General features: G+C 40.7%; 1 protein-coding gene across 2 annotated transcripts in view; it reads left to right on the forward strand.

The window, feature by feature from the left end:
- Nucleotides 1–24,071, forward strand: part of plxna4 (plexin A4) — a 313,531-nt gene that overhangs the window by 13,923 nt on the left and 275,537 nt on the right. For both annotated transcript variants that reach the window (XM_072454782.1, XM_072454783.1), the window contains exon 2: nt 10,603–11,947. In XM_072454782.1, coding sequence (XP_072310883.1) covers nt 10,706–11,947 — 1,242 coding nt within the window. In that variant the 5' untranslated portion in view covers nt 10,603–10,705. The remainder of the gene's footprint in view (nt 1–10,602; nt 11,948–24,071) is intronic.

A 24,071-nucleotide genomic window follows, 5' to 3' on the forward strand; every position in this document is an offset into this window, starting at 1 on the left:
GGTTACACAACACTGTAAAGACTGAGGATGTTGTCTAATCGAGACGAGGGATGACGCGATCTGACATTTGAGTGTTATTATTGTGAGAGAAACATCACTATTTAACAATTTTTCATGATTACTGGAACAACTGTGACATTTTAAGGTTTTTTCTGTCACATTGTGTTATTATTCCTCAAGTTTGTGATAATCATCATCATCTTTATGAAAGTGAGCTTTCTGAATGACAACTTTATGAGCCAGATAAAAAAATACTTTACATTTAGATATTCTTTAGACCAGGGGTGTCCAAACTTTTTTCACCAAGGGCCGCATTTTGAAACTTAAACGGGGAAGAGGGCCACAAACAACTTACTTGAAAATGTCGAATTTGTTGAATGACAAAGTGAATAATTCGAAATTTTGCATTTGACGTAGTTGCAATGAGCCTCCACACCTTTAATTATACCTAGAACATTAATATTAGGTTGGTATAACATCAATATGCCTGATTTTTCCCAATTTCCCAATAAAACGTACTAGTTTTTGTTGTTTGGGCCAACATAGCAGGAAGCTGGAGGGCCAACAAAAATTGGTCTGAGGGCCGCATTTGGCCCCCGGGCCCTAGTTTGGACATGCCTGCTTTAGACCATGGATCAAATTAGAAATACTTAATTTTGTTTCAAAAATTTCAAGTATTATAATTTCGTTCTTATGATGTTATTGTGACACAACATTGGATACCAGTTACATTATCCAATTTACAGTGGAGTTTTCAAAAGTATCTATCAAACTATACTATAATACTATCAAAACTCTGTATTTGTTGCATGTTCTTGGTCCCCTTTGAAAACAAAATGCTGCATCGCAAGCTTTCCATTTATATGTATAAACCCCACAGAATCCATGAGTATATTGAAAGTACCAATTCTGAAAATAAATAAATAATAATCCCAAAATAAAAATCACATGAACAGGACACAAAAATGACCTTTCCTGAAGAGTTTTACAACGACCTTCATCTTCAGAACTTGTAAAATACACATGGTAACATATAGAAAGTATTATTATTTTGTGTTGAAAATGTGTGGTGTGGAAATTGGTTTAGAGCATTGTCTCTTCATAGTTTCAAAATTGAGTCTGACATTTTAGTATCGTTTACAGACCTACAAGGCACTGAAACCAAGCCAACCCTGACTGAAACAGGTTTTGTACCGCTTTAATAATCTAGAGGCGTTCGTCTTATGTGCACATTGCAATCAAATCAAAAGAGCAAATACTGCATTGATTTAGATACTTTGCATACAAGAATACAAGAATACAAGTTGTATTATGTATAAAACCTGCAAACACTGGACAAAGTAGTTCAGATTTCATTTAAAGACGTACACTTTGTCCAGAACAAACCAAGTTAAAACCTAATCCAACTCCAATATTACTCAGAAAAATGACAATTAGAAAGTTGCCAAAATTATTCTTACCTAATTTTGAGGTCAAGATTGTAAACTAGCATCATAAAAATCCACAAAATCCACAAAAATCTGGATACTATGTCCATGTACATGAAGATTTGCATTGCCACAGCTGTAGAAATAAGTCTACTGCTAACAGAATAACACACTTCTCTCCTAAAATCTCCATTTGTTCATTTCTTATAAAGTATTTGTCAAACTAATCCCCATCTCTGTAAAACCTGTACAGTATTTACACTGAATACAGACCTTGGGGCATCAGTTGAAAATGAGTTTTGAAAAAAAACAGGCAAAGAGAGACATTGCGCAAGACAAGTTGAAACCGAGAAAATTACAAAGAGTTTTATTGTTGAGTTAATTTCAGGAGGATTACTGTCAATCAAACTGAAAATATCAGTAAACCTTATGTTTTTTGTTATAGCTGTTCTGAGAGATTGACTGCAGGGCTTTGGGCCTGTTTGAACCTGGATCACAGATTTCCCAATAGATATTTCCAAACCTGCCCTGTTTCCCAAGGCTGTGGGCGTGTGTCTCTGAGGAGCAAAGCGCTTAGTCTGCACTTTCACCCAAAAACAGATTCGCTTTTGCACGTTAGATGTAAAAGGCCTGAGCTGGAAACTTTTCTGAGCTATAATTTGTGGATTTATAATATGAACATTAAAGTTCAGTTGGGTTAGGGTTAGGGTTAGTTAGGTCAGGCGGATCGGTGCAGCGGCTGCAGTGATGCAGTCGCTGCATCGGACCGTTGTGGTGAAGAGGGAGCTGAGCCGAAAGGCAAACCTCTCTATTTACCGGTCGGTCTACGTTCCTGCCCTCACCTATGGTCATGAGCTTTGGGTAGTGACCGAAAGAACAAGATCGCGGCTACAAGCGGTCGAAATGAGTTTCCTCCGCCGTGTGGCTGGGCGCTCCCTTAGAGATAAGGTGAGGAGCTCGGCCACACGGGGGGAGCTCGGAGTAGAGCCGCTGCTCCTCCACGTCGAGAGGAGCCAGCTGAGGTGGCTCGGACATCTGTTCTGGACGCCTCCTGGGCGCCTCCCTCGGGAGGTGTTTCAGGCATGTCCCACTGGGAAGAGGCCCCGGGGAAGACCCAGGACACGCTGGAGAGACTATGTCTCTCGGCTGGCCTGGGAACGCCTCGGGATCCCCCCGGAGGAGTTAGAGGAAGTGTCTGGGGAGAAGGAAGTCTGGGAGTCCCTGCTCAGACTGCTGCCCCCGCGACCCGGCCCCGGATAAAGCGGCAGAAGATGGATGGATGGATGGAAGTTCAGTTGAAATGGGTGATTCATGATTTTTATATGAGGCAAAAAATAAGTCTTTGAATGTATATTTGGTAAAAATAGTGTACGCGGAAAGTGTTACACAGCTGATGTGTGTTTTAGTGTTCGAAAAGGAAAGATAAGAAAAGAAGAGGAGAGGGTGAGAGAGCTCATCCATCCATTTTCTACCGCTTGTTCCCTTTCGGGGTCGCGGGTGACTGGAGCCTATCCCAGTGACTTCGGGCCTTAGGCGGGGTACATCCTGGACAGTGGCCAGCTTGTCGCAGGGCCAACACAGAGACATAGACATTACACGCTCACATTCATTCCCAAGGGCCAATTTAGAGTTATCAATTTTGCCTAACATATGCATGTCTTTGGACGGTGGGAGGAAGCCAGAGAACCCGGAGAGAACCCACGGTAACACGGGGAGAACATGCAGACTCCACCCAGAGAGATCATGTGATGTTGGTCTGGTCCGGGAATCGAACCCATGATCTCGTTCTTGGGAGGCAAGAGCGCTAACCGCCTTTGCCACCGTGCACCCGTGAGAGAGCTCAGTGCTTTGAATTTGTTCTGTGAAGCGGCTGTCAGACAGAGCCCAGCAAAACCACTTAAAAAGCATTCTTCTCTGCTGCTTTTATACTAATTAGACAATATCTCTCAGTGGATTCTGAATTACCTTCTATGGCAAAACGCAGCTATGATAGAGGGCTGATAAGCAGGGATTGTTGACACTGGTCTGCTTAAATATAGAAAGCCACATTTTGCTCTTTTTATGGCTCTGTCTCTGTGTTATCAGAGGTGCCTTCCCGTCAGGAAGCTGTCTACAGCCTAACCCAATCACAGCGAGGCGCTGACGGGTGCCCAGTGGCCCTTCAACAGTCCTCCTAATGATATTAGAGCCTCTTGATGTTTGCTGATGATAAGACACTCCAGCAATCGCAGCTTGCATCAGCATCCGCACACACAGCCCACCGCAGTCAGAGTACATTTAGGCTGAGTAACCTTCCAGTGGAACCAAGGACTGGAGCTGTGTCCCTGTGGGCCCTGTCACGCTCCACTCTGCAGCGTGATACTGAACCAAGGACTCAATGCAGATTATTTATCCGTAGAGTCAGGCCTGAGTTTGTTCTGAATAATGTGTGAACTTTAATGCTACTAAGAAGGATTAGTCGGGTCTCAAAAGGAAAGTTGGGTAAAATGAAAAATAAACAAATAAATAGAGCTGAGCAAAAGGAGCAAACAAGCTGTTGTAATTTAAAATCCAAGTGAAACAGATGTAAACACGACCCGTCTAAGCCTCAGTGTTTGTGTTCATATCACAGAGTTTGTGCTTTTAGTATTGTCTACCACTCTCACACACCCTCAGCCCTGTTACTATGACACCATCATCACGCTGTAACACTCACAGAGTAATTGAACACTAATTATGTAGTATTACAGAAGAGCAATACTATCTAACTGAGCTTACAACACAGATCTGCATTATGGTCAAACTGTCGGACTATTAATATGACTCTCTCTAGTACTGCCAAATATTTTTACTTTTACATTGTCTGTCGACTCTTGACAGACATTCAACTCTCTCAGCTGAGTTAAAAGAGTTAAGCTCAGACAGTTCCATAGTAACTTAATATGTTACTATGGGACTGTTATAATACAGGACACAACATGAAATAAACATTATTAATGTAACTTGCACAATCACATTCAAAGTGCACATTTTCCATGTTCCTAGTCAACATACAACAACTAGTTCTTTGATATCATATTATTTTTATTTATTTTATTTATTTAATATGGACATAGCATTGGACGAACCAGATGCAATGTTTTAAGTGTTATAGCAAAATAAGTTAATTTTCAACACTATAGGAGGCTTTTAGAATTAAAACAATACAAAATTTACAAACTATATACAATTATTTCATTTTATACATCACCATGTGCACAGTTCTGTCCTGATTTAGTGCTAGTCCTAATAAAGTGCTCATGTCAGTCTGCAGTTTTAAATGTGTGATGGAGTTGAGCACTATAATATTTAGATAATATGATATTTTGAAGATATGTGATGATTTGTATATCAAGTACATAGTTTATAGAAAAATGCTACAAAAGAGCTGATTGAAGAAAAAGATGAAACACTTTCTGTTTCTGCTCTTTTGTCAACAAATACATTTAAAAACATGTTTCAACACATCTTTTGGATTGACATAATATTGTCTGAATAATCAGGATAGTCCAAATATTCCAGATATATTTTTGTCAGTATTGCCCAGGCCTGCCAGATGCTAATAATCCTGGAGCTGGAGATTCATGTCATAACCTCACAGCTTTTCATTTTCCTTATTGTCCGTGGTTGCTCTTCAAATCACCATACAAGTAATAACCGATGTTACAATATACAGTAATGTCGAGAGCAGCAGGCGGAGTTGACAATAAGATTTGAAGTGTTTCTCTGTAACATCAACAGTGGTGGCTCAGACCTCCTAACCTCCATCTCGACGGGGAATCGGCTGACAGTAATCCACCATGTTAATCCCTGTCTTGATGTAAACAGCGAGGACAGCGTCGCTTTCTCTCCTCCGTCCTCTGTCCTTATTCCTCCCATTCTGCCCGAGACGTCCTAAGAGAGACGCATGTGCCATCTGTCCACTGCAGCGGGTAAGATTACTGATCATCATCGGCATGGTGATGATCAGCGAAAGCAGGAGATGGTTTCTCGTGAAGGCTTATATTCTGAGGAAGAGCCTTACTATCAGCGAGGGTCATTTTTATACAACGTACAACACATCTGTCTTTAAACGAAGCCTATCCTGAAGTGTGGACTTGTGTTAGTGCGAGGGTGGCACAGTTTTGGGGGAAATATTGATATGCCAATTTCTCGTCAATTGTGCCCAATGTAAACAAGAATGTACAGGAGCATTTGACAGAAGACAAATCTGAACTGATAATACAAGAATCCCTTGAATTTCAGAACGCATTTGCAGAGGTTTAAACTACAGTAAAACACGTTTTTTACATAAAAATATTCAGTATTTTGTTCTTTACGAAGGTTATTTTATTATCTTTTATTTCCACTTTTGCAATTGGATCATCGCACCTGCTCAAATTGCTATTTTGACTTGATCGTGATATGTTGTGCAGTCCTAGATAGATGGATCATGTGCTGTACTTGGGGGTCAGACTTTGCCCTGCAGTTGGTGAAAGTTATACGTCCGACAACTTCATTATTCATAGTACTTGTGTTATTTTCTCTGCTGTCCACCTTCTGTCTGTGAACCTGCTCCTGGGCCGCTTATGAATGCTCTGCTATTGTTGCTAACGTCTACACAGAGCTAATGCAAACAAAAGAAAGTCGCTCTGAAAATGTTTTATAAACTGTAAAATGTAATAACAATGACATTTACTTAATTGGATCCGCATTTTGGCTGATTTGAGCCTAATTCCTATATATTCATATTACTTATAAGTTATTACTGTACATATACTGTACACAAAAACTCAGAGAACATGTCACTTGAGGTCTGAGTTCCGAGTTCCAACCTTCGAGGACGACGAAGTCGTGTGAGATTATGCTTTAATGGGCAAATAATAAGCTCCTGATCTTACAGTAGTTTAGTTTCTGTTTAGTCTTGGTTTAGACCTGGTTTTATCGTGATTATTCAAGTCCCGTGTGGTTTGGCTCTCGTTTTCTCCCGCATTGGTCCTTGTTCTTACGTAGCCCAGTTAAAGTCCTTGTTTAGTCCTTTATAAAGTCCTGGTTGTAGTTCTGGCAGCTGGCCTCATCCCGATTTACCCATTATTATCTTTGATTTGCTTTTATAGTTTGATTTGGTGCTTGATTTATGAGTTTTAGCCTATTAATACTTCAGTACAGGCTTCACTTGGTACGCCGAACCTTTAGGTGACGCAAAAAGCTTGAGAATGCTTTATTTTCAACCCTTGCTATACAGTATCTCTGAGGTGGTGTATGAATTATGTATCCGTGGAAGCTATGCCCTGCTGTATGTTTCCTATGCATTTCCATAGTCTTACATGGTGCGTGTGACTGTGTGTATAGTGGCAGAGGAACCCAGCCTTTGGCTTCAGCACAGCGTCGCTCATTCTTCTGATGCATGCCAGATCCCAGCGGGAGGCGGGCACTGTGCGACTTCACTGCGCTGTGCAGCTCTCATGTGGGACACAGATCTGTCTTCTACCATCTCGCTGTCTTAGCTTTGTTAGCATACTCGTTTTCCATGCACAGAGAACTCAGAGTGCGCCATACAACCAAACTCTGGTGTGATGGGACCGTTACATGCAGCAGGAGCACCACGGCACACCCACTTTTACACATGTGCAATTGAGGTGTCTGAGATTCGAACCGCAATCCTGGCTTTAACTGGATCTGTCTGTTTTCTGTTATTCGGTTTTCCTGCATGAAAACGTAGTGAGCGTCAGCGCGCAACACTGAAAGAAGAGGAATGAGTTTGGATGACTTCTAACTGTTTCAAATGGAATAGCTCTGCAGAAATTAAGACCAATGGAAGAAATTACATTCAAACTTAACGACTGTAGACCAAATGGGACTTTTAAAAATATTTTAATTTAAGTTTGTAGTTTAGTCTAGTGGTGTCATGTATAATTTAGTTTTGCTCTCTTGTTTTATATTTTATCCTTTGAATTACATAGATAAATAAATATAAATAAATAAATACATGAATAAATAAATAAAACTGTAAGAAATGGGTACAAGGTCATTAAGCATTGATTTATTTACTATCATTTTAATTTTACTTTCACACTTTTACCTTGACATTGTGCGCGGTTCAATGCTTATTCTGGCCATTCAAAATATATGCTTTGTTTTTAAGGTGGCAATCCAAACAAGATCAAACTACATTTGATATGTTGTATTTTCTTCCCCACACAAGAATATACAGTACATTTGACTTGTTTAGCCGCCGCAGTCATCACCAGCCCTCCATGCTTCGCTCTAATTACATGTTCTTGTCTCCGTCATTCATCTGACAGATCACAGATGGAGAACTCTATGCAATCTTTTCTTCTTGTTGGAAATGGGGGATTATGTGTAATTACTTCTTACTCACTATTAATCTGCTAATCCCATTTGACTCATAGCATTTATGATCGTGTGACATACATTCAGACACTGTAAGAGGTTTAGCTGTTTACCAAAATATCTTGACAGTTTCCTCAAATACGTGCACACACATTTGCAGTATTTGTGTAGCAGTGTAGAAACTGCAAAATACTGTCAGAAGAAGAGTAATTCTGACAATCTTGTAAGATCAATTAACGTTTTCACTCTTAAAGTAAAACAAAAATTTGAATCCGTTTTTGTCCCTGTACAGATATATTGTAGTAGCTCTTCAAAATGAGACCATTGTGCGCTGTCTGCATCTTATTATGGAACGCCGCATTAATTCATGAGCATTTGGACCGCTGTAAACTGTTTAAATGAAGAAAATGTTTAAAAGACAAAAATCAGGTATAGCGCATTTAATGCAATTTACAAACATACAAACGATGGTATCCTCTGACATCACTCAAACTCCTTTACAGTGAGGGTATTTAAGGACAGTCAGCATAAAAAAACATGCTTTTAAAAATGTATTCAAGGTTAAAGATTCTACTCAAAAGTGGACAAAAGACAGATAGAAACAAGGCACATTTCAAACATGCAGCCTGACTTTGAACACTGTTTCAAAGTCCTGCTGAACATGCTGATTTCAATCTGTAGTTATTGGTCAGAGGGAGTTACGCAGTCTACACCCCATAAAAGAGAAACTGGACTGTCCACATGAGGTTTTAAACTTTACAACAAGACAATCCCCACTGACAGAGGCTTTGGTATTCGGTCAGAGACAGCCTGACGTCTGATTGTGAGAGCAGAAAACACCTGCGCCCACCATTATTGAAACATTTAAAAATCACTTTCAGGATACTAAAAATTACAAAGTCGCAAAAGCTTGTGCTTTACAATAATTTGACAATGATGCCATTTCATAGGTTTCTTGTCCAGAATCTTAATTGACTGTTTGTACAGATAAATAACTGGCTTCAGTGTGGAAGCTGATGTTTGTGACCATGCAGTAATGCAAATAAGATATAAAATAATAATTAGGGGTTAGGGTCAAATCATTTTTATGTAAAATGTGAATAGTAAAAGTAAAATTATAGCAACTCGCCGTATAACTACAACTAAAAGGAAAGTAAATACTGTGTAATAAGTACACAGAGCAGGGTAAGCAGGAAATCAGTGTGCATTGTTATACTAAATGTTGTTTTCATGATTTGTTTATGGTTACTCTTGAGTATAGTAAAATAGATTTGAGGATATTTCTACAAAACATGCAGCTGATAACTACCTAGCTGTGATTTGCTTTGCGTTCTGCCATGTTGGACACTGGAGATGTCTAATGAGCAGCCGTCCACACAAGGGACCGTAATGTTTAGAGAAAACGTAGTCTTTTCTGTCTGATTATCGACTGGTGTGTTTTTGGATTTCTCCTATTGTATGTTTAATGGTGAGTTTGTGCAAATGACCTGTGAACCACGGGGAGACCTTTTTCTGCAACCACATGCTTTTCCATCCTAATTATTCCTCCTCCACCTTTAAACCCGATGTGGTATGTGTGTATCTTTAAGAGTGGAGAAGGTCCTTTTCTCAGTGCGCAGTGTCAGCAGGTGAGCTGCCCTATTGGGAGGAAAGAGAGGAATCGCCAAAGCATGCAAATTGCTTTTCCGAGGGGAGAATCAATTAGGTGCATGGCGGCTTGAGCGTAAAGGCTGGGAGGGGTGGACAGGGGCAGGGGGCCATGCAAAAGGATGGCGCTGCACCACGCTGATCACATCCTCAGAGACCTTTCCACGCTCACCTGCATCAAAGACAACACAGCCTCGCATCCTCTGCTTTAGAGCGGCTGCACACAAGACAAACTGGACCTCTGCTGGGACCAAACCCGTCCAAAACGTCTTTTATTTTGAAGGGGGAAAAATTTAATATATGTTGTTGTTCTTTGTTGTGCAATTGTTGTTTGTGCTATTACGTTTACAGATAAAATCACAAAGTTTGAGTTCTGCAGGGTATTTCTTTCTTTCTTGTTTCCTCAAAAATCTAACTATCTTTTCTAGTATTTTTTTGCCTGGATTGTTCCGCAGCCTGGATTGCTTTATTTCAATAGTAAATTATCTTCAAAAAACATTGATTCTGTCATTCAACTGTGAGCGTTTTCTCCTCTTCACCGATCTGACCTGTTACTTGCCCTGGTGGTGGCACCTGCTCTCCTCTAAGCAAAGCAACAACATCTCCATGGAGAAAAGAAGAAACGTTACATAGTACACATTTTAATTCCAAATGCTTTCTTGCTTTGACTTGATAAAACTATCTTAGATTTGTCTATTTATCCAGCCTACATTCTCTTCCACTGCTTTTTTTTTCACTATTTCAAGATCATTTAATTATTATTTATTTAATTGATCAGCGCCCTTCAATCAAAAAGTTGAATATTCAAGGTCAAAGTAGTAAATTACCATATGTTCCGCACTATAAGGCGCACTTAAAAGCCTTTAATGTTCTCAAAAAACGACTGTGTGCCTTATAATCCAGTGAGCCATATGGATTAATTCTGGTGGTGCTCACTGACCTCGAAGCTATTTTCTGTGGTACACGTTTTGTTTCGTTTAATGCGCCTTATAGTCCGGCGCGCCTTATAAATGAAAAATTATCGAAAGTAGACCATTCATTGACCGTGTGTGCTTTATAATCCAGTGCGTTTTTTAGTGTGGAAAATCCGGTAATCTTGTGAAAATGAATCAAAACAACGCATGTAGTGTTGTATTTCATTAGCATTAATCCTGCTTCTCTCTGTGTCTCGCTGCAGGTTCATGATGCCCTTCTTGTCGAAAGAGGCCTGATCGTGATTGGCTGACAGCACTGGACTGTCTTCCCCTGTTCCGCCGGCTCGAGCTTTTACAACCGTCACCATGTCCTTCTCTCGGACGCGGACCTGTTTTTTCACCTGCTGCTTCCTCTCCAGCCTGGTCCTCCCTGTACCGTGCCTGACCATGGTCCACGGCCCCCAGGCGCTCACCTCTGGCTCACAGGTGATCACAGCCTCTTTACAGCAGGACCATTACGCCTCTTTTCACGCGGAAAACCCTGAATGGACTTTCAACCATCTTGCCGTGGACTATCGCAACGGTAATGTTTATTTAGGTGCTGTGAATCGCATCTACAAACTGTCCCCCAGCTTGCAAGTCCAAGTGTTTCACGAAACCGGACCGGAGGATGACAACCGCAAGTGCTACCCTCCTCGCATCGTCCAACCCTGCAGCGAACCATTGACACTCACCAACAACGTGAATAAAATGCTCTTGATGGACTACAGGGAGAACAGGCTACTAGCTTGCGGCAGCTTATACCAGGGCATATGCAAACTATTGCGCTTGGATGACCTATTTAAGCTAGGAGAGCCCTTTCATAAGAAGGAGCACTATCTTTCCGGGGTCAACGAGAGCGGTTCAGTTTTCGGGGTGATTGTATCCTACGGAAACGCCTCTCCAGATATGCTGTTTGTAGCCACAGCTGTAGACGGCAAACCAGAGTACTTTCCTACCATCTCCAGCCGAAAGTTAGCCAGAAACTCCGAAGAGGATGGCATGTTCGCTTATGTGTTCCACGACGAGTTTGTGGCCTCTATGATCAAAATCCCGTCTGACACATTCACCGTGATCCCGGACTTCGACATTTACTACATTTACGGCTTCGCTAGCGGGAACTTTGTGTACTTTTTGACCCTGCAGCCGGAGATGGGCGGAGGTCCAACTACAGGATCCTCCGCGACTGGACGGGAGCAGGTGTATACGTCTAAAATCGTGCGTCTCTGCAAGGCCGACACCGCTTTTAACTCCTACGTGGAGGTGCCCATCGGGTGCGTCAAGGGGAATGTGGAATATCGTTTATTGGAAGCGGCCTATCTGTCCAAAGCGGGAGCGATCCTGGCTCGCTCGCTGGACGTAGCACCAGACGACGATGTCCTTTTCGCCGTCTTCTCCAAAGGGCAGAAGAGACGGCCACGCCAGGCCACACAGGACTCGGCGCTGTGTGTCTTTTCTCTGCGAAAGATCAACGAGAAAATCAAGGATCGGCTGCAGTCGTGCTACAAGGGAGAGGGCACGTTGGACCTGGCCTGGCTCAAGGTCAAGGACATTCCCTGCAGCAGCGCAGTGAGTATTCTAAGGGTTTTGGATTAATACTGTAATGGTGTTAGTCTTATGTTATAATCCTGTTGCTTTTATGGAAGACACATTGTATTTTAAGGTAACCCTCAGCCTTCTGGCCATATAGAATGTGTCCTTGCATACAAATACATCATTGTTAGTTAGAGACAGCTATATTGATGTTTTGGTTTATATCTTATTTAGAATTTTAATCCAATTTTAAACCTGGTTTTGTCTCATTTTAGAATCAGGAAAAGTCTTAATCAAACCACTGAAGGAGATGTTAAGATAAGATAAGATAATCCTTTAATGTCCACACAAGGGGAAATTTTGTTAGGGTTATTTCTAGGGTTTCTTCTCATAACAAATATTTGATCACGTTCGAAACAAAATTTGAGTAGATTTTAACTTAGTTTTAACAGATTAATCACAATTGAATCAAAATCATACTTTAAATAGTCACTGGGAACTGAATCCAGATTTGAAAACATAATTAGGAGTTGTAATCCCTGCAAACCTAATATTGTGTAGTTTATTCCAATGCACACTCCATTTAAAGGTGTACTATGTGACTTTTTGGGGGGAGGTACACCACCTGCTAGTTTCCATGGCAATGTTTTTGTTTTTTTACTGAAATATGGCATCAAACCTATATATCTTGTGTTTGGTGTTTTTATAGCTAAAAAAATAACATCTTAATGGAGGTAAGGAGGTGGCAGATTGTTACGTAGTGCTTTCAAAATCCAAATTGCATGGACAGTACACAAACTACCACAGTGACTGCCCTCAGACTCTTGGTAAATTATTGGTTGGTAAATGGGCTCATGTTCACATAATGTAACATAATGAGCCCTGGAGCTCTGCAGGACGTCCTGGTGAACGCTCTGTACTAGTGTTCGTGCCCCGTCCCATTACAATAAGATGTTAACCATCCACTGCCTCCTTTAATCTGCCCTCCTTAAAACAATGCAGCTGAATGCGCAGCCAAATTACCATAATTCCATTCTTTGTAACAACATTACAAATTCAGTGACTCGCCTCATTTAATTTACCACTATTCCACCCAGAAAAAACAGGACTAAATTAGGTCCTGCATGTATAGTCATCATATTTCTAAAGCTAGGCCATTTGTAGCATTTTATTGTTCAAATGTGCTCGACTGAAAATGTGTAACTGCTGTCACCTCAGCTGAACCCTCCTAATCCTGTTCTATGTACAACATTTAAATTCACTCTAGTGTTTTGAGAAATAATGCTTAGAAGGAAACAAAGTAGAATGTTATGTGCACAATCTGTCATATTTGTGGTGTGAATGGTGTAAAATAATGTTTGCTAGCCTAGTGCAGGGTCCTGCTTAGCTCTATGAAGACAATATTGCTTTGCCTGGAATATTCCACAGTATGGCATTCACATGAAGAATACTCAAGGTATTTTTGGGGAATAAAAACACTGAAAAAATGCAAGAGATAGAAGTCTTTTGACATGTTGTGGAAGGTTCCAGGCAAGGCAATAACACCTCCATGGACACAAGCAGGTGGCGGACACCCAAACAGAAAAGTTACATATTGTAGCTTTGGGTTTTACAGTCTTAATACAATGTAGATTTATAATACAATGGACCAAACTTGACTACCAAAATGTTATCGGGGCTTGTATCCGCTGGTTTGTGGAAGTGTCTCCACTGTTTTGAGTGAAGCCACCCATGTAAAGGGCTCCGGGGCGGACCATGAGAGGTCTAGCTTACAAAGTGCTCTGGCTCTCTTCGACTCCCACAACCCTTTACCGTGAGATGATTGGACAAGTGAGAATGCAGACTCTGAAAAAAAGGCAGATATAAAGAGAAAATAGATTGACTAGATCATGTAATAAACCATCGTTCTTGTGGCAGAGCTCTGACTCTGGACCCAGAGGATGGAGACGCACTCAGCCATTAAAAGAACCGTTCCAAATATCTCAAGTAGTTCCAGGCAAACCAGTCTGGGGGATCAGGGCCAGTCGAAACATGGCTTATGATCAACATGTCTATTGTCTAGTCTTTATTTAAGTCCTGTTAGAAGTCATTGGATAGCCCATCCCTATAACCTTTGACCTTCATTCACTCAGGAACTTTATAGTTACCGTTCCACCTCATGCATGCCGCTTCATACCATATAAAACCATCTTAGATTTTTATAAACATTAGATCATCGTCCGTGTTGGCTATTAAACTGACAATACGAAGCCGACCATCTCTTTAGTTTGCTCCACGAGCTCTAATATTTATCCCGGAGTAAATCTTAAGTGAGGAAGGTGCTTTTGTCTGCGACCGTGCGGCTGATAAATCACAGCCGGGCCGGAGCTGTCAGGTCAGGGGTGCAGTGCTGAGGAGGAGGGATGATGCCGCTTCAGCACGCGCCACAGCATCACCAGCGCCGCATAAATTAGATCCTGTAGAAGTGAGGGAGGGCTTCTGACACACATGTGCTCACACGATGTCATACTGGTCTGGAGACGGGGGTGCGGTAAATGAGAACACTTAAACTACAGTGTAAAACAGGGATATAGCGTCACGATGCGTTTCACAGTAGGGATGTGAATATCGAATCATACTGTTTTTCAATGTTAAAGAATATTGCAATATGGCTGGGTGATAGTTGTCTCGTTTGAATGGTCATCTCGGGCTTATCTGCCTCAGCCTTAAGTAAACGAAAAGTATAATGTCAAATCACAGCTGAAAAGCAGATTGAGGTACTCTGATACAAAATTTAAATGTCATTTATTCAGCAGAGGGACGTCCCTTTGCAAAATATTTTATTATACTCTCTGTTTACTTGAGAGGTTCGATTTTTTACTGGATGAACCCAATGATTCACTTTTACTTCTAATTTTGAAATATTATATATTTTGAATAGGAAAAAGTCCTTAAAGTCCCACAAATATTTAAAGGTTCACCTTTCTGTTGTACGTGATATTTTGAGGGTGTTTTCCCATTCCAAATGTTGTCCTTATTTCTGAACATTCTGAAACACATGGATAAAAGGAAGCTGGAACCCATGAATTAAATGAACTATGGTCAGTGGAATAGTGTTTAGTAAATATAAAGACACTACATTACTGACACGAATACTACTTAAAGTTATTTAATCTGATGTAGCAGTATCACAAAGTTGGAACCTCCAGCAAAAGAAACTACAAGTCTAATTATTATATTAACTGCATTGTCAACTGAACGTTCAAGTCTGTTTGAAAAGCAGTCTGTTAATCAAAGGCAAAACACAAACCATTATTTTTAATAGCTTTGCATGTCAGTCTGTCGCCGTGACAATAAGTAACAAAGATGAGAAGAAGGCCATGCTCTTTTATTCTACTGCTGGATTTTCTTCACTTTCATTTTTCTTTCTCAAAACTTTTTAATGTCGTTAAAATGCCTTGTATCTCCAACATCGTGTTTTTCCCCAATTAGGAGGACAGTGAGCAGTCGCTGGGCTCATTATAGGAGTGTGTCTATATGAACACACGAGTGTTCACACTTTCAGTGCAAATGTGAGGAAAAGATTGTTAAGTCAAACGTATTTTAACGTACCTGTGATGCTAGTGCAAATTGCTGCTCTAAAATATTGCCTTTTCTTTTTAGCTGGCAGATGATAAAGTAGATTATTCACTTGACTGACTTTAATAGCTCGTATAAGTTAATCGAAGTATATCTTTCTAAGCAAGTAGATATTTAGTCAAGATACAAAAAATCTTTCTAGTAATTTTTTCCATCATAAACCTTTGAACAGAAACATATAGATATTTATAATTGATAGATTAGCCAAAATACAAGTAACTGCATTTCATTAATGTCAGAACTACAACTTAAGGAGACATGCACATTTATTCTCCTATTATTCTCGTTTTTGACAAAGATTGCCTCTTTAAAAAAGACAGAAATGGAGGTTTAAGATTCAACCTTCCAGTCGTATATAATAATGTCTTGAAACCCTGGAGCGGTAGACGCCCAGGGCATTCTGATGCTAATCAGGTACTCAGTGAGGAGAGAGAGAAAGTCAGTTTACAATAGGATGTAGATAGCCCATTACAGTTTCAAGTGAAACCAAATACTTCATCAGGAGGTCCCGCCCGGAGGGCAGGGCTTACTCAGTGTAGGATACATATCTGAGTTCCCAGACTCGAATCGCAGATTGAGTATGATTCTTGGATGGGAGTTAAAATGTCCAGATGATACAACTGAATCTTTTTCTAAAATGGAACAGTCCTGGACGAATGAAGTATAACACCCACAAATATAAGAACTGTTAATCTCCTGAGATAAAAGTGCTGTTTCCCTTCAGTTTAGTGTCCTAACCTGACTGATTTAAGCTCTTTTCAGTCAATAGAAATATGCCTTACCAAAGTTTGATTATTTATACCTTATAAAAACAGAATGACCTTCAAAGTGACATGACGGCCAGTAAAGAGGAGAGAGGGACGTACTCTTTCTCCCCCAAATGGTTCCGCTAGGCTAAGCTACATAATGCATGCTCAACAGTACAAGTCTGCATCCATAGATCATTGTGAAGTGGCATGTGACCTATAAAAAGCCGCCTGCACCCTCCATGTTCACTGTGTCAGCAGAAAAAACAGAACAACAAAAAAGCAGTGGCGGCAATGCAATAAATGGGCCCTCTTCCCTCTCACGCTTGATTCACGGCTGCGTGCACATGTGACGCTTCTCGCCTCGCGTCCTCGCCATGGTGAGCAGGGAATGGAAATAGTTTTGCTCTCCTCTTTTCTTTCTTTCTGCGACATTCATTCCGCTTCAGTTTTTTTCTTTTCTTTTTTAGAATATCAAAGGTTAGTTTTGTTGTGATTATTGAGACACTGTAGGTGAAAAAAAATATATAATAATAATTAAATCAATTGATACTTTCTCTGTAGTAATAAATATAAATACATTAATTACACCTTTTTCATGATGTAATGTTTTCATATATAAATAAGGTGTTTTATGTAAAAATGATGTAAAAATGATCTAAAAATGCCAGTTATAACATGATACATTTTCATGATGCCAACCTGGTTTTAAAATCCTGCATGGGCTCGCCCCACCACCACTTTTCTTTAGTTGGAGTAGCAGACACACCAGATCTGCTCAAATAATCTAGTCATCCCCCTGAAAAAAAGTGCTTTTGGTCAATCTGCTTTTTCAGTACAGTAGTTTTGGAACACAATACCAGTAGTTTTGGAACACAATACCATCGCACATACGCAATGCTAATACACACAGAACTTTTAAACATACAATCATGGTTACTTGAGAATCAAACTTGTGACCATAGTTAAAATGCTGCTGTTGTGCTGCTGCCTAATGAGTCTTTGTCCAGTGTTATGCTTGTCCATGTTATGTTTTGTATATTGCTGGCATTCTACACCTTGCCTGTGACTACAGTTGGAAACTAGCTAAACTACAGCTAATACTGGCACATTTACAGAAATGTTGATTAATATGCACGATCCCAGTTCAAATAAACTAATAATAAATACATTTATGTTTCGTTTTGCTGACGGATTAGATACAAAACATTTACTGAATTGATGTTGGATATCTTATTTGATATTTGAGAATACAAGATCTTACTCAAAACTGGCATAAAAACAAAACAATTAGCATTTTTGGAAATATAATCTATGAATGAAAGTGGATTAAAACAAATAATGAAACACCTCATCATTTCGCTTCATTATCTAAACCAGGGGTGTCAAACATGCGGCCCGGGGGCCCACCAGACGTTTTAATCTGGCTCGCCGAACATTTCTAGTTAATTTATGATAGCTAATAGCATTTATTTTACTACTACATGTCCCACAATCCTTTGCAGCTGCGGCCCCTCCCCTGTGCTGCTGCGTGTGCTGCAGGAGCAGGACGTGTGTTTTTTCGAAACCCATGGAATGAAGAAAGGAGACGGTTTGGTGAACGTTAGAGCTGTGCTAATGTGGCGCTAATGTGGAGCTAACATCAATAAAACAAACTTCTGTAATGATGCTCTGTGAAGAAAACATCCAAACCAGTGCAAACCTGGACAGATCAGGAGCCACAGGTGAAAACACAGGTCAGAGTGTAATAAAGTATGAACATGAAAGACCACATTTACTGCATGAATAATTTGTTGCTAAAATAAGCTTAAACTATAAAAATGGTGAGCTCATATTGAGTTTGTGCAGCAATATCAACAGTTCTGTGATAGTAACATTTCATATTAAAAGCTCCTGTTCCTGCTGCTGATGCATAAATATGGACTCAGTCTTTCTGCTGCAGATTTGTGCAACAGTGTCCACATAGAACTATTACTAGGGTATATAAAGCTATTTATTTTATTATTTGTTTTTGTCTTTTTTATGTCATTTTTGGCCCGTGGCCTGAAATGAGTTTGCCGCCACTGGTCTAAAGATCACTAATTAAGTTAATGTGACCTAAACAGCCATAAGTGTGTTACGTCTACTAGGAATGGAAAAATCAATAATCACATTGCCAACAAAGATACTTCCCGCTCTACCACCAGAGAACAGAACTACCTTTCCTTGATGTTCTTGTCTAGATCATTGTTTTATTCACATGAAACCAAGTCAAATTCAATAATAGTTGTTTTAACATGGGACTTATTAATCAAATCAAATCAAATCAATTTATTTTTGTAAGGCCCAATCACAACAACAGTTGCCTCTGAGGGCCACAGGGAGAAATGAATCAACAATGTCTGTGGTGGCGATGGAGTCAGACAATGTCTGTGGTGGCGATGGACGATGTCCCAGGGTCCTCTGTCCTTAGACTCTCCTTCTCGGCCAGGAAAAACTACAAAAAAAACCTCTTTGGGAAAAAAGCGTAGAAACCTGGAGGAGTTCCAGTGAAGGAGAGATCCGACTCTCACAGACGGACAGACGGACACAAGGAGACTGGAGCTGGACCCACTCTTCAGGCAGATGAGGGACCGACTGAGGCGAACTGGACCCACTCTTCAGGCAGATGAGGGACCGACTGAGTCGAGCTGGACCCACTCTTCAGGCAGATGAGGGACCGACTGAGTCGAGCTGGACCCACTCTTCAGGCAGAAGAGGGACCGACTGAGGCGAACTGGACCCACTCTTCAGGCAGATGAGGGACCGACTGAGGCGGACTGGACCCACTCTTCAGATGAGGGACCGACTGAGGCGAACTGGACCCACTCTTCAAGCAGATGAGGGACCGTCTGAGGCGAGCTGGACCCACTCTTCAGGCAGATGAGGGACCGTCTGAGTCGAGCTGGACCCACTCTTCAGGCAGATGAGGGACCGTCGGAGGCGAGCTGGACCCACTCTTCAGGCAGATGAGGGACCGTCTGAGGCGAACTGGACCCACTCTTCAGGCAGATGAGGGACCGTCGGAGTCGAGCTGGACCCACTCTTCAGGCAGATGAGGGACCGTCGGAGGCGAGCTGGACCCACTCTTCAGGCAGATGAGGGACCGTCGGAGTCGAGCTGGACCCACTCTTCAGGCAGATGAGGGACCGACTGAGGCGAACTGGACCCACTCCTCAGGCAGATGAGGGACCGTCGGAGTCGAGCTGGGCCCACTCTTCAGGCAGATGAGGGACCGTCGGAGTCGAGCTGGACCCACTCTTCAGGCAGATGAGGGACCGTCGGGGGCGAGCTGGACCCACTCCTCAGGCAGATGAGGGACCGTCCACACAGGGCAGGGACCACTTCACCAGGGGAGGGGCATCTGGGTCCACAGGTCCTCAGGAGTGAGAGAAAGAAAAGAAGGCGGTGAACAGTTTGCAAGTGGAATCAAAAAATAAATATTGTTTGATAGCATAAGTAGTCAGAAGAAGAAGAGGATAGTGCTCAAGCTGCCATACTTCCCCCAGCATAGTTACTCCTAGGGCAGCGTAGCTAAAGCTGTGGGTTTATGTTTCTGTTCCTAACTAGTCTGACCATAAGCGATTTCGAAGAGGAACGTTTTAAGCCTGGACTTAAATGAAGAGACTCTGTCAGCATATTTAACATGGGTCGGGAGCTGATTCCATAACACAGGAGCTTGGTAGCTAAACGCTCAACCTCCTACAGTACTTTTAGAGACTCTTGGGACCACCAGAAGGCCATCATTCTGAGAGCGAAGAGCTCTGTTTGGATGATATGGTTCTATAGCATCTTTGAGGTAGGATGGGGCCATGTCATTTATGGCTTTGTAGGTCAAGAGTAGAATTTTGAATTTGATTCTAAACTCGACGGGGAGCCAGTGAAGAGACTTCAGCACCGGCGTAATGTGCTCTCTTCTTTTTGTTCCTGTTAGTAATCTTGCTGCTGCATTTTGAACCAGTTGAAAGCTTTTTATGGAGCTTTTAGGACCTGCTGTGAGCAGGGAGTTACAGTAGTCTAATCTAGTCGTTACAAATGCATGGATAAGTTTTTCGGCATCACTTTTAGGCAGGATTCTTCTGATTTTGGCTATGTTGCGCAAATGGAAGAGCAATATTAATAATATGACTACTATTATAATATTAGTATCCAAAACATGTTTAAACTGTCAGTAATCTATCTTTATTTTATCATTAATCACAATGATTTTGGCCATAATAATTAGATATTCAATTGAAATACCTGTTGTTTGTTTATTTAGTTCTTATAATTATACTGTGACCCGAGTTATCACAGAAGAATCTCGACAGCCGTACATCCCTCGCGCTCCTGGTGTACGCGTCGTCCTCTCGCGCTGACCCCACCAGACGAGGTCGCCCGTACGTGCCGCGGTAGAACAGAGCCTGCCCTCTCGTGCCATCCGCTAATGATCATTAATTACACGTCATTAGCTAACATGCCACGGGCCGTTCTTCCACATTTGTCATGTGCGATCGCCTTCTCGTTTTCAATTTGCCGCTATTAATTTATTATTATTTTTGTCTGAGTCACTGCAGCAGCACTTCTTGCGCTTCCAATACACGTGACTGGAAAACGTATAGGTCTTATTAGGCTTGGCATTTTGTCCTTGTGTTGATCAATCCTGATGATCAATTTGATTTTACCTTACAATCAACAAATACATAAATAGGTTTACGATCAAATACTTTTTATTCGAACCTCAGCCTAAAAAACTACTTATTTCGCACTTCAAAATGATAACACACAAGTAGACAAATAGTCATGACAACAGTAGGGATGTCACAATATCAGATGTTAGTGTTACGATTATTGTGACAAAAAAACACCACAATTCAATGATTATTCACGATTATTGAGGCTGTGACTAAACTAAATCTTGAATTCTCTTTCCTTCCCGAGGACTAACTTGTTACTGCTCTTCAAGTTTGGGACCGGCTTTACCAAACTGAACTTTCTGAAAGACAAAATAAACTTAAATGTGACAAAAACAGTCAGATAAAAAAAAGTTCTTTACATGTGGGTCTATTTTTGGGCTTTAGATTGAACAGAAAATACTTATAATGTGACCTGAATTACCACGATTATCGATTAATCTAATAATCTTGACGTCCCTAGACAACAGTGGCTCAGTGAGGTTAGTCTTTGCCCACCAAGCAGAGAGTAACCGGTTCAGTTTGGTCTGTCGTGCCCCTTTTGTCTCAACAAAGTCTAAATAATACTTAAGTAAGGATGAGCGATGTGAAACTATAAAGTTACAGGTCAGATCAGTAAGAATGTATGTTTTTCAAGGATTTTTGAGTCATTCCTTCCAAACTTTTTCATCCTATAATACTTTACATTTCTCCTCCTTCGTGTTTAATTAAATCGGCAGCCATTCCTTCACCATTTCCTGATTCCAAAGATGAATCCTTGAGCACGAATGCTGCTGCAAATGAGTCGGTCCAGGGCACATCCGGAGGAAAAGAGGGGACCTGAGGCTTCCTTAAGACCCTCAGCCTCAGCCTCCCACACGGACGCACACTTCAGCCCTCTCCATCCGCACATCCGCTCCGCTCCGGCTAATTAACTCTCCGTACATGATACCGCTCGCAAAAGGTCAAAATCCATCACAATATCATTATTCTGTGATTAAACAAGTGACATCAACTTCCTCTGCCAGACTCTTCAGCACGGCTTTACTGTCAGTGTGGAGCGAGTGCTTTTGATTTCACTATGAGTTTTTGTTGATGAAGACAAAAGACTTAATGCATACAAACCGCTATGAACATTTTAGCAATCATCTTATTTTGTGATAAATAGATAAATCGATTTAAAATGTTAATTGTGAGAATCAACGTTGCGATTTGACAATTATTGCCGGTTAAAACAACAATAAAATCCAAAATTTTCTTTCCTCTTTATCTTCTTAACACATTACTGCTCCTCGATGTGGGACCTGCTTTAGGAAATCAAACTTTGTGAATGATCAATTTGACATTAACAGTTTGATAAAAGCCCTTTACATTCAGATTTCTTTTTCTGAGGAAAGACTGAACAGAAAGGACTTCATTTTGCTTCTGAAATTGTCACATTTCTTTTAATTGAATAAAAAACAACTTAAATCGTCTTCTAAAAATGTCTTTACGATTATATTGTGACCAGAATAATCACAATTATTGATTAACCTAATAATCTTGACAACCCTAGTGATAAATAAGTAGAATGTAGGACTAGATTTACTTGTGATGCTCTTGAAGATTGATAAACACGTACTAACAAACACTTTACCTCTCTCTGTAATATACATACACAAGAAGATACATTTATGACACAAAAAAGCTTACAATAAACCTAATGAACAACCAGCTAAAGCGCTACACGAAAGTCCAGCTTTAGTACAAAAAAGTGATCGTTATTTCTTTTTAGTTTTTGTTAACGTTTTTTGCTCATTCTGTGTAGAAATAATATAATCAATGGCAAGAAATGGTTTACACTCTCGACTCCAGGATCAACCTCTTTGTCAGTGCATTCACTCAAAATGCAGAAATGAAACTTATTTGTCTGAAATGGAAAATGCCCACCCACCGCCTTTAGAAGAATCTAGAACTTGAGCAGACCGGATGTGCCAAAAAAGGAAGAAAAAAGAAGTTTTGACTGACAGGTCCTTTGAAAGCAACACAATCTCAACTTGCAGTTTCACCTTTCGTGTTTGATTATGGTTAAATTGAATGTTGACATTATATCTTACAAAAAAAAAACACTTAGTCATGTCATAATTCTACAGAGCTGCCAATCAACCCGGCAGGTCAGTCATTAAGCACACTAGGTTTGGGGTAAAGTGACTAATCATATGAAGGCAGGCACTACTGTCATTTTCTATCAAGGGAAATAGTTCTTTGTGATCATAAAAGCTGTAGTAAAATAAGATAAAATGACATGTCTTAGTGAATTTAGATTAAAAAAAAGTGTTAGAATTCTTAGTTTAGCAGGACTAAAAACAGTAGTCTAAAGCAGGACTGAATGACATCTAAATCAGTACAAAAGTCAGTACAAATCAGAACTACACAGGAAGAAACTGGAAAAGATCTGAGCAAGTGAGACTAAAACAGGATTAAACAAGCACTAAACAACTAAACACCAAACCGGGACCAAATGCAAAACTGAACCAGGAATAAAACAGGACTTCATCAGGACTAAACTGGACTCAAACCAGGACCAAACCAGGACAAATGTGAATGCAGCATTAAAATAGAACTCAAGTTTTGACCATAACAAGACTACAAGTTTAAATAAAGTCACATTTCGACTGGCCCTCGCACCTAGACTAGTCGGCTTCTTTTAATGGCGGAATCTTCCCGTCCTTTGGGTCCAGAGGTCTGCTACATGACGCCTCCAAATCATCACAAAGGTTCTCTGAAAAATAACCTGAAATGTACATTTTAACTACAAGACATTTGGTCATTCCGAGTTTGTGGCGCCGTACGACGTGTAAATGGGGAACTAGACTTCCTGTTTATCTGGATGTGATGATAAAAATCTGTTGCTAATGTGTGCTGGCTTTGTTTGCTGAGCAGGTCGGCTCAACATACACATTCAAGTCAGCGTTTGGTGAGAAATTAGTGTTTTCTATTTTTATTTTTTGCCACCTTGTTTTCAACCGAGTCTGTGTTCTCTCTTGTCCAATCAACTCGCTCAAAAGCGTTCCGGGAGCCAACAGCAAGCCATATTTGGAAGTTAGACCTCTTATAATCCGCTTAAACGGGCCAGACAGTGGAGAC

This window comes from Eucyclogobius newberryi, unplaced genomic scaffold, assembly GCF_026437365.1.
Source record: "Eucyclogobius newberryi isolate DKJ021-1_F unplaced genomic scaffold, fEucNew1.0.hap1 SCAF_2, whole genome shotgun sequence".
Taxonomy (NCBI): Eukaryota; Metazoa; Chordata; class Actinopteri; order Gobiiformes; family Gobiidae; genus Eucyclogobius; species Eucyclogobius newberryi.